Source organism: Enhydra lutris, unplaced genomic scaffold (genome assembly GCF_002288905.1).
Source record: "Enhydra lutris kenyoni isolate GAN:26980312 unplaced genomic scaffold, ASM228890v2 scaffoldscaffold3, whole genome shotgun sequence".
NCBI classification, from domain to species: domain Eukaryota; kingdom Metazoa; phylum Chordata; class Mammalia; order Carnivora; family Mustelidae; genus Enhydra; species Enhydra lutris.
Genome location: NW_019154087.1, coordinates 42,739,645 through 42,751,688, shown reverse-complemented (window position 1 = coordinate 42,751,688; position 12,044 = coordinate 42,739,645). Strand labels below are relative to the sequence as shown.

At 41.6% G+C, this 12,044-nt stretch overlaps 1 protein-coding gene across 8 annotated transcripts in view; it reads left to right on the top strand.

Moving 5' to 3' along the window:
* The window catches only part of LOC111153929 (Rho GTPase activating protein 24), a 501,171-nt gene extending 491,781 nt beyond the window's left edge, over nt 1-9,390 (top strand). For all 8 annotated transcript variants that reach the window (XM_022513262.1, XM_022513253.1, XM_022513280.1 and 5 more), the window contains 2 exons: nt 3,347-4,424; nt 7,680-9,390. In XM_022513262.1, the coding sequence (XP_022368970.1) occupies nt 3,347-4,424; nt 7,680-7,923 (1,322 nt within the window). In that variant the 3' untranslated portion in view covers nt 7,924-9,390. The remainder of the gene's footprint in view (nt 1-3,346; nt 4,425-7,679) is intronic.
* Nucleotides 9,391-12,044: the final 2,654 nt, after the last annotated feature.

Here is a 12,044-nt window from a genome sequence, read left to right as displayed (position 1 = left end):
GCTCCAAGTTAGGAAACTACTTGAGAAGCCTACTTAATGGTAACAGCCAGTTTTAAGGGATAGGAGCTCAGCTTGGAAGGCAATGAGGAATATGTGAAAATATACTTGAGATTTCAGCTAGTATTCCATAAAACCTGAGAAGTCCATTGATTTTTTTTTAATAAATTACTGCTTTTAATAATGGATTAACTTTTTTATCCTTTATTGTCTTGAGTTATTTTTGCTGTCTGAGATTTATACTCATTTCTAATTCATCCTTTACAGTGCATAGTGAAGATACAAGAATCAAATAGACACCATGATATTTTCATCTGTGTAAGAGAAATATTTTCTTCCTCATAGGACTTTTCATCATTTAAAATGTCCTGCCTAATGCTTTGTTGTTTCTTGTAGAGCAGGTTTGCTAGTAACAGGTTCTCTGTTTTGTTTATCTATCAATGTCTTTATTTCCCCCCCATTTCAAAGCATAGGTTTGTTGGATATAGAATTCTTGCTTGGCAGTCTTTTAGTATTTTGAATATCTTATCGCATTACCTTCTGGCAATGAGAAATCAGCTGTTAATCTTACTAAGGATCCCTTGTACATGAGTTGCTTCTCTCTGTTCCTTTCAAGAGTCCTTCTATGTTTTTGGTTTAAGACAGCTTGACTACAGTGGGTCTAGGTTTGGATCCTTTGACATCTATCTAGCATGGAATTTGGTGATCCTTTTGGATATACAGATCATGTTTTTCATCAAACTGGGACATTTTCAGCAACTATTTCTTTAAATATTCTTTCTCTTTTGGGACTCTCCTTCTGGAACTACTGTTAGGCATACGCTGGCATACTTTATGGTGTCCCACAGGTCTGTGAGGTTGTTTATTTTTCTTCCTTTTTTTTCCTTTATGGTTTTTGGACTGGATAACGTCAGTTGACCTATTTGCAGGTATAACAATCTTTCTTCCGCCTGCTCGTATCTGCTGTTGTTTCCCTCTACTGATTTTTTTTTTTCATTTTGTTTTTTATACTTTTCAACTCCAGCATATCTATTTGGTTCTTTTTTTTTTTTTTTAAGATTTTATTTATTTATTTGACAGACCGAGATCACAATTAGGCAGAGAGGCAGGCAGAGAGAGAGGAGGAAGAAGGCTCCCTGCTGAGCAGAGAGTCCAATGTGGGGCTCCATCCCAGGACCCTGGGATCATGATCTGAGCCGAAGGCAGAGGCTTTAACCCACTGAGCCTCCCAGGCGCCCCTATTTCGTTCATTTTTTTATACTTTCTGTCTCTTCATTGATAATAAATAAATTGGTGAGACATTATTCCCCTTTTCATCTCGTCTCTTTGGACATCTTTCATCTGGTCTCTTTAGACATGGTTTCCTTTAGTTATTAGAACACATTTAAAACAGCTGATTTAAAGTCTTTGTCTAGTGAGTACACTGTCTGGGCTTCCTCAGAGTTTGTTTTTTTTTTTCCCTGAGTATTGGCTATAATGCCTTTACTCTTTACATGTCTCAAAATTTTCACTGAAAAGACATTTGTAATAATATAATAATGTGAGAACTTTGGATATCAGGTCCTCCTCTTCCTTATGTTTGTTGTTGTTTGCCTAGCGATTTTTCTGGACTAATTCTATAAAGTCTATATTCTTTGCCATATGTGGCCACTGATGTCTATGCTTGGTTTGCTTGGTTGTCAACTAATTATTGGCTAAGATTTCCTTAAATTGCCTAGGCCAATAAGTCCCTCCCCCCTTTTTTTTAACCATAGGGCAAAATGTATGCAAACCTTGACAGTCGGGTAGTTCACAATTCTGCAGTAGCCTTCAGTTTCTGCTCATGCAGAGCCTCAAGATTAGCCAGAGGGCAGAGACTAGGGACTTTCAATTCTTTCCTGAGCATACAAACAGCTGTAGACATGTACATAACCCTAAAGATGCATGTAGTCTTCTAGACTCCCAGGAATAGATCCAAGCTTTTCAACCCCCCCTCCCCATGGAAATCACATTCCTCAGATTCCTTTTAAGCTTGTGGTTAGCCTGTTGTCTGTCCCAACTGTTTTCCATTGCTTCTGGCAGCCATGATGTTAAACGAAAGAGCCCTCATTATTTTTGACAAATGCCCCTGAGAAAAATGCTCTTCTCCCGCTGGTCACATTCCTGGTCAGATCAATTAAAGACATACATTGTGAGGGGGGGTCTTCAAGGGAACCACAAACAGGTCAAGCAGTGACAGTACTCTGGGAATGGAGTTTGGAATTCCAACTCTGTTTTGTCCATTGCAGTGGCTGCCAAGCTGCTGGTTCCCACTGTGACTGTGGGATACTAGCTTTCAAAGCTACTGCAAAGCTGGGGAGAAGAGGATGGGGACAAAGTTAAAACCCCACAGAGCTTGCTGTTTCTTACTGAGCCACCATTTTTCTTGAGTAAAAATTCTCCAGACTGTGACAAGCCTTTAATTAATTTCCAGATCCCTACAAATGTTGATTCAGGATACTTCTGTCAGTTGCTTTTACACAAAAGAGGATTTTTGGAGATCCTTATTACACCATTCTGGCTGATGTCACTTAAAATGCCTTGAAACTTTTGAATAGTGAACAAAAGTCTCATGGAACTTATCCTTCTACATTAGACAGACAGACCCCATATCCACCAGAGATCATATAGGGTTCCACTAAGAAATGCCACTAAAATACCTTGGTGGTTTGAGGCAACTGTCAGATGAGAGATCACATTGACCTCCTCCTAAGGAAGATTTCTCATAAATAAATCTCAAACTTGCAGGAAGTGCTGTCTAATGATTTAAAGCCTATTCTCTGCAACTAGCTAGCTCTGATTTGAAGTCCTGATTCTGCTACTTAATAGCTTTGTGACCTTCATCAAGTTACTTAACATTTACAATACAATGATAATAACCACCCGTTCGGAGATTTGTCTTAAAACCCAACTAACAAAAATAAAGTGCTTGGTGTGGTTTGTGGCAAACGTAAATGCTCAAGAACTTTTAGTTTCTATTGCTATTATCATTAAGAATATAGTTCAGGGGACGCCTGGGTGGCTCAGTTGGCTGGACGACTGCTTTCGGCTCAGGTCATGATCCCGGAGTCCCGGGATCGAGTCCCGCATCGGGCTCCCAGCTCCACGGGGAGTCTGCTTCTCCCTCTGACCTTCTCCTCACTCATGCTCTCTCTCACTGCCTCTCTCTCAAATAAATAAATAAAATATTTAAAAAAAAAAAAAGAATATAGTTCAGCACTACTGATAATAATGCTGAATGTTCATCTGATTGTGGTTCTTTAAGAGTCACTTTCGAAGTGGGAAATAAAACTATTTCACTCGTATAACTATGTTTCCTATGTGATTCTAGGCACTGTGGTGGTCCAGCAGTTGATGTCCGTGATGATTGGCAAACACGACCGCCTCTTCCCCAAAGAGGCAGAACCGCAAAGCAAACCCCAAGATGGAGTGAGTAACAATAACAATGAAATTCAGAAGAAAGCCACCATGGGTCAGCTACAGAACAAGGAGAACAATAATACCAAGGACAGTCCTGGTAGGCGGTGCTCTTGGGACAAGTCTGAGTCTCCTCAGAGAAGCGGCATGGATAACGGATCCCCCACAGCTGTACCGGGTAGTAAAACCAACAGCCCGAGGAACAGCGTTCACAAGCTGGATGTGTCTAGGAGCCCCCCTCTCATGGTCAAAAAGAATCCTGCCTTCAGTAAGGGCAGTGGGATCGTCACCAACGGATCCTTCAGCAGCAGTAATGTGGAAGGTCTGGAGAAAACCCAAACCACTCCCAATGGGAGCTTACAGGCCAGAAGGACCTCTTCCCTGAAGGGGTCTGGTACCAAAATGGGTACCCACAGTGTCCAGAACGGTACAGTGCGAATGGGCATTTTGAACCCCGACACACTTGGGAACCCCATGAACGGTCGCAGTATGAGCTGGCTGCCCAATGGCTATGTGACCCTGAGGGATAACAAGCAGAAAGAGCAAGGAGGAGAGTCAGGCCAGCACAACAGGCTCTCCACCTATGACAACGTCCATCAGCAGTTCTCCATGATGAACCTGGATGACAAGCAGAGCGTCGACAGTGCCACCTGGTCCACGTCCTCCTGCGAAATCTCCCTCCCCGAGAATTCCAACTCCTGTCGCTCCTCCACCACCACCTGCCCAGAGCAAGACTTCTACGGGGCTAATTTTGAGGACCCTGTTTTGGATGGGCCCCCGCAGGACGACCTCTCCCACCCTGGGGACTATGAAAACAAGAGTGACCGGAGGAGTGTGGGAGGTCGAAGTAGTCGTGCCACCAGCAGCAGTGACAACAGTGAGACATTCGTGGGCAACACCACCAGCAACCACAGCGCACTGCACAGTTTAGTGTCCAGCCTGAAGCAGGAGATGACCAAACAGAAGATAGAGTATGAGTCCAGGATAAAGAGGTGAGGAAAATCCGGAGCGCCTAGCTGCCAGAAAGGCGGCAACCACCTCCTCCCGCAGGGACGGGTTGACACGGGAGGTTAAACACGCTGGTTCCGGAGCCAGAGACCTGAGTTCAAGTCCAGCCTTTCCCACTTGTAAGCTGTGGGACTTGGGGAGACTTCTCTGTGAGCTTTCGGGTTCTTACTGTGAAAAACTGGAACTATGAGTAATTTTTTACCTTAAAAACATATGAGAAATCACCGGGCATTGTCCCTGGCCCAGAATAGTGGCTCCATCATTCTATTTTCTGTTATTAAATGTGTAGGTTTGTGTTAAGAGCTGGAAAGAGGGCCTGGGATAAATGGAAAGTAAGGAGACTGTTTTCACTGATGGGCAGAGGGTGAGATGAGGGTAAAGAAAAGGTGTCGAAAGAAACATCTCTGTTTTTTATTATTTTAATTGTTGGATGTTGAGAGAGGGTCCGCTGCGTGCCGGGCTCAGTGCCTTGAGGGGTCAGCGGTGAATAAAATAGACAAAAACTCAGCCCTCATGGAACCTGCTTCTGTTCCACCGCAGAGACAGATCAAGAAGTAAAGTAGATCAGATGCTAAGTGGAAGACTAACACGGCAGAGGGGTAAGAAGCTTTGGTGAGGTGTAAGGTCACGTGCAGGGCCTTCCAGGTAGTCCAAAAGGAAGCCATGCGGATCCCTGAGAGAAGAGCAAGTGGAAATGCCAGGAGATAGGCTGGGCTGGGGGCTCAGAGGGGGAACAGGGCCCAGTGGCGTAGGACCTTGGGGATCATTTTCAGTCTACTTTTTGTTCTGAGATTAGGATCCATTGGATGTTTTTGAGAAGAGCATCGACGTAAAGTGTGTTCATATGCACAAGGTAAATTCTAGGCTAAATGAGGAGCAAAAGCTATGATTTCTAATGAAGCGATTATGCTAACTCCTAATTTATATCAGTTTGCATCTTCTCACAAGATGACCAAGGTAGGAGTGTGCCTAGCAACTTTTCCAGGAAAGCAGCCACAGCAGGATAAGGGGTGTTTGCCGAGGGTCCTTTGTTCACAGTGCCCCTGACTGTCACGTGTTCTGTGGACTTGAGAGGTGGGAATGGAGAATGGAGCCCAGGGCTCACAAACAGCACCTTGGGCCGGAAACCAGAATGTCCTCCCCGACTTTCACCACGGTTACAGATATTCTAAAACTGATGGTCTTCATGTTCTCCCCTCAGCTTAGTGTAGGTGAAGAGGGCATTTCACTCAAGTAGAAGGCTCAAGGCTTAGTTCAGCATGAAGCCACCCCTCTGTGGTCTCCACCCCCGTTTCAGGCTATGCGACTTGGTGGCCCTCCTCCTTCATGGGTGTTCCGGGGTCCTCCTAAGAGTGGGCCTCAGTCTGTGTCCTGCTTCAGAAGCTCCATGTCGCCAGATGCCACACGCTGCTGCTTTATACATAAAGTTGGCTTCCGTGCATTTTAATATGTCTCCCATCTATTAGTCAGTTATCAGGCCAAAAGTTACAGATTTTCAAGAACTTTGGTAAAGTAAATATAAACTGAAGTACCACTTACACATTAAGTTGAAAAATGACTTTCTTAGAAAGTAGTTTTTGTAAACCTTGCTGAACAGAAACTTGGTTTGAATTTTTCTATATAATGCCAAGTGACAGGAGGTTTACGGAAGAAGAAAAATGCTGTCAGCTAATAAGGTGACTCTCATTTCTGAGTGTCATTTTTGGAATCACTGGCTACCAGAACTCTGAATTTCTGCCAGTATGTGACGATAACTTAGCACTTAGCACTGGGAAGCAAGAGACAGCACTTTAAACTTGTATTAATAGAGAAAAAAAGCTATTCTGAATGGTTGCGGATGTACACATTCATTTGTGAGAACATTGATGGCCTGTTTGTGTTCTGTGATCTATGATGCACTTCAGAGACTTTGAGAAAATAACGTAACTTCCCAGTAAAATGTCATCTCAGTGAGCCCTCTTCCTGTAGCATTCTAACCCCCCTGACAGCCGGAGGGTGAGGCCCATAGCAGAGTGGGGCAGACGAGCTGCCATGGGCCCAAGGCACAGAAATGGAAGAGTTAACCGTTCTAGTTAATTTGTGATCATTTCTATTTGCAGTCACACATTTCTCTTTCAATTTCTTTTAAACTCCATCCCATAAATACTGAAGTTAGACAAATTCATAGATATATGATATAGATGATAATAGATAGATAGATAGATAATACTTTATTTTGTTTAGTTATCACTGATATGTGTTGTTTAGCTTTTAAACGTATGAGTTTGATGTTCTTTTACCCCCAAAATTAGTTCCTAACCTTACTGTATTGTGGTAGGAGAAATTTGTTTATATTATCAATTATTTGGCCTGGTAAAAACTATTCTGTTTTTACTGGTTTAGGATTCCATATATGACTAATAGATCAAGTCTGTTGGTCAAGTTGTTCCAACCTTTTACATTTCTTCTAATTTCTATAAGATCTATAATTTCCAAGAAAGGAAAAATCTCATATTACTATAGATTTATCAATTTCTCCTTATAATTTTATTATATTTTATATTGAATAATGTGAGGCTAGACTACTTAGTGAATAAAAGTTCAGTATTATTCATTCTCCCTGATGAATTGGTCCTTTATTCATTAAGTCATGGTCATCTTTAATAATGCTTTTTGCTGAAAATCTATTTCTTCTGATACTAATACTGCTATGCCACCTTTATTTTGATTAGTAACTTCCTGGCAGAAAAGACTTGAGCTATCCAGCCATGACATTCTCACTACCGTTATTTTTTCTTTGCCCAAAAGCAAATATGATGTCCTCTTTTCTCTTCCAACTTTATCAGATTTTCTCTTTTCTTTTAGTAAAGCCAGCTTCACCTGAAATGACTGCAGGAAGCCCTGTGGTTTGGGTTTCCTCCTGCATCTGCCATTCTGTGCTCCCTCATAATCAGTCTCCGGCTTCTCTGTGCTCACATTCATTTATTCACAATCAAAGGACAGCTAAGTGCTTCCAAGCGAGGTCTTGGGGTCTTCTTGTTAAAATGATAGTAAATCATCCCAGCAGATAGAATCAACGAATGAACGAATAAATAAAAATACATCTTTTAAATCATTAGACCTTACTTCACTGATTTGAAAGGGTCCATTACGATTTCCTAAGCCTTGTAGAGATAGAGTTCAGAAAATATTTGCATCCCCATCCCATTTCAAGTGAATGACATCACTTTATCCTTTGTTCCTTCCCTCACCTTCTCTAGCTTAGAGCAGCGAAACTTGACTTTGGAAACAGAGATGATGAGCCTCCACGATGAACTGGATCAAGAAAGGAAAAAGTTCACAATGATAGAAATCAAAATGCGAAACGCCGAGCGAGCAAAAGAAGATGCTGAGAAAAGAAATGACATGCTTCAGAAAGAAATGGAGCAGTTTTTCTCCACGTTTGGGGAGCTGACAGTGGAACCCAGGAGAACCGAGAGAGGAAACACAATATGGATCCAGTGAGCCTGCTTCCTCCCACTGTCTCCGATGGACGTGGCGGGGGCTCCGGGGTGCTGGTGGGAACATTCTGTGGGATCGGGTGGCCGGTCCCCTGCTGTACAGTGCTCTAACTGGTGAAGGAATATCATTTACAGACATTACCCATCCATATCTGCAATGTGTACCAAAGTTATATCATGCCCCATAATGCTACTGTCAAGTGTTACAACTGGATATGTGTATAGAGAGTAGTTTTTAAAAAAAAAAAGTAAACTAAAAATGGGAAGCATATCTCAAGAATTATTTTATTGCAAGTCTTGTATTTAAAATGTTAAATCAATATGTTGTTGCAATTTAGCTTGCTTTCAAGCTTCACCCCTTGCACTTAACATAAGCTATTTTTGGCATTGTGTTATCATCAGCTTATTTTATAGATCAATATTTTTATTTCCCCTTTTGCTGAGGAAATGAAGATGAGCAGATATATAAATATATATAAATATATATCAGATGAGTTATTAAAGTCAAAAGAATATTTCGTGGCTGTGCTGTTTGTGCCAATAGACCCCACCATGACCAAAAGAGAAATGTAAATAGTTTTATAAAATACAGTAGACTCACCAGGAACCTTTGATTTGCTCTTTAAATTCCTCCCTTGACACTGCTCAGTTTTCTTAGGGAGGTGTCTTGACACAGAGAATTTTGGATTTTGTGGGAAAAATATAAAAGGCCCCATCTCGAGGCTTATTGTCTGCCTGGTCAGTCCCACAGATGAATGTCTCCTGTGCGGAATGCACTTTAGAGGGAGCAGATGGTAAAAGCATTTAATGAGTCATGCCATGAACTACTCTGACCTTCAGGACTGAGTCTCGGTAACTGCTACATGGTTTCGAGAACAGTTCTTCCCACCATTTGAAGGTGGGGAAACAATGCTCGCAATTCTATGCCACAGAAACCCCTCCTATCTGCTCAGACCTTGCCTCCAACCCCCAGCAAACACACTGCAGTGCAGGCAGTGAGATGGTGTGACCGTGACCCTCTCAGTTGAACGGCTAGCATGCGAGCCGTACAGTGACATGTTTCTGTCACTCAGGCCTACTGTCCTGTTGTCACCTGGGATTCTGTCTGCAGGACTACTGGGAAAGGCAGGGGATGGAGTGGATAGCCCAGGAGGAGGAGACAAGTTAGGAAGAAGCCAACCATTTTGCTTCTAATTTTTACAATATTGTTCTTCCCAGTTGAAAACATACTTGTTCACAACAATTTTAAGATGTGAATGTTTTGAGGTCCAATTTTGACAAGTTTATGCACATGAGTAATGGTGACTGTATGTAGGAGCCCAAGGCTCTCTGGAGGTAGAGTTTGGAAAGAACAACTCTTCACGCTCCAGTAAGGCAATGACTTTGAGAAGCCAGGCAAGGAACTGTTTCTCACCCTAGAACGAAAAGTCACAAAAGGCATAACTGGAAATAAAGACTGCTTGAGTTTATAGGACTGTGTTGTTAGAAGGTTCTATGTCTGTGTGTGCTTATTTATTTTCAAATGGAACATAGTCTTTAGAGCATCCAGCCTCGTCACCATTCACTTTCGTGTATATCCTTCCACCAAGCAAACTTCTGTGGTCCCTGGGTTTTAACCACTTTCTATAATACTGCTGCCTCTTCACCTTTAGTTTCCTGTTCTCCCACTTTCAGATTCTTTAACCAGATACTTCCACCTGGATATCACATAGAAAAGTTAAACTCAAAATGTACCCTGTTGATCTCAGTGGGGCTCTCTTATATACATTTCCATCTCTGCCCAGGCCCTGTCCTAGCGAATGAAAACCATGGACTCCTCCAGGGAGCTGAAGGACGCAATAGGAAAAATCAGAGGGCATGCAGTTACCCAGCCTCCCTTCAGATTTTCCACAAATTGCTCTGACTGAGACTTCTAAGCCTCACTTTTTGCACTGTAGACTGGGAATAACAACAATACTCCTCTCACGGACTTGTTACGTGGTTTCGGTGAGGGAGATGGTGTGCTAGCTGAGCACAGCACCTGCTGGACAGAGAGGATGCCCTAAGCATTCTTCCTCATTTTTCTCTCCACTCTTCTCCACTCTTGAATTCACTCACCAAGTACCATCCAGTCCACTCAGCCTTGCCTAATGAGTCTACTCTCTTTGGTTAGTTCCTCCTCGTCTTTGATGAAAGCCTCTCTCCTTTTGCAGGATGCCCCTTCTAGGCTGCCTGTCCTACCATACATGGCCTTGCTACCTACTATCATGTAGACTCTCACTTACCCACAGGATGTTCCCTTCCCATGGTGTAGAAGGCTGTGACCTGCATTTTTTTTTTTTTTTTTTTTTTTGTAGCTCTTACCACTTCCTCCACCCCTACCATGCCCCTTCGTGCCTCTGGAACTTTCCACCTTCTATTGTCATGTCCATCTTCACTACCTTCCTTCTATCTGGCACAGCCCTACCATTTTTTTTTTTTTAAAGAGCCAGATCAAATGTTAGTTCCCCTATAAAGCTTCTAGGATCTCAACTCAGAATTAGTTACCTTGTGCTCCTAATTTGCATATATCTCTTTTAGTCTTTTCCATACCTGATTATTTTCTTCACCAATAAGAGACATTTTAGGAAACACCATGGTAGAATGGAAATAGCAGGAAACAGAGAGCCAAGAAGACCTACATATGCATCTCATCAACATGCCTTAGGCAAGATGCACAGCAATGAATTACAAGTCACTTAACCTTTCTGAGCCTCAGTTTTTTCATCAGTAAAGTGGAGGTAATAACTCCTACCAAATAGTGACATTGTGATACTTAAAAGTGGTATGTAATGTGACTATCCCAGTGACTGCCAGTTAGCCCTGTTGATAGCTCTATTAATAAAGGAGCTTCCTTACCTAAGAGAGTAGAATTGTATCTGACTGATCTTAAATCCTTCCATCTCCACCCTTTATTCCATAGAGTGCCAGCATGGAGAGTTAGCTGCAAATCCGGTCTTTGATTTATGAGGGATGCTGCTAATTTTAATTATCAATCTCAGCGGTGATGACCTTCAGTCGCTGTGTACCATGAGTAGCTTGTCCGCCTGAGTTTCTACTAGTTCTTCCATTAATTCGGCTAAATGCCCAGAAAATATCAACTACAAATTGACAGAAAAATAAAATGGAAATAAGTAGGTAGTATCAAGAGTTCATTTGCTACATCCTGTATAGACCTGTTTAAAACTAATAAGCGACTAGAATGATTCTTAAATTATGAGCTCAGGAGAAAGGATTGGCTTCTAAGTGTTGAGTCTATAATGTTGGTTTCACTAGCTGAACCATATAGCTGGGTATCCTTCAGAGAACACTTAAAACAGAATTGTGCATGACACTAGGCCCACTGACATCTGTACTTTTTAAATATTGTTTCTATATGTCATTTTATTATGAAATGACTAAAAATTTGAAGAGAAACTTCAATAATCTCATTCCTATTTATTTATTCACAAGCTAAGCCCTAAATTGAAAAAAACAAAAATAGGTCATTTCCAGGTAGGATCATTGAAATCATTGATATAATTGATAATTGATATAATTATCTCTCCTTGGAAATCCAGGAGAATTTAAAGACTGTGACCTTGGCCATAAACCTCAATATTCCTCTCATTGCAGAATGATTTCTTGCTTAGAGTAACATCACAGAAAATGATAGGCATAAAGCTTTTGAAATCAGAGAACTGCCTGGATTTCAAATCTTAGTTCTATGACTTTGTAGCTATAAGAATTTAAGAAAAGTTACATGATGTTGGTAAACCTCAATTTGTTTTTCTGAAAAGTAGGATTTTTTTTTGAGAAATGACTAAATTGACTCACACAGTATATATTGATATATTGTAAGTGTTCAATAAATGGTAGCTGTTATCCCTCAAATTCTTTCTACTGAAAGAGTGTTCCAGCTTCTAGAAGATAGAGTCTGGCCTCAAGAATTTGGCTCACCAGCAGAGGATATAATTTTGTCCCAGGGAGACTAAATTTACCTTTGCTTGGATAATCTGCCAGAGATTTGATGGCAAGGAAGAGGTAACCCAAGGCATACTTTCTACCAGAGATCATACAGTTGCCTCCACAATCTGAGAATAATGTCCCAAGGACCACCTGTAACTG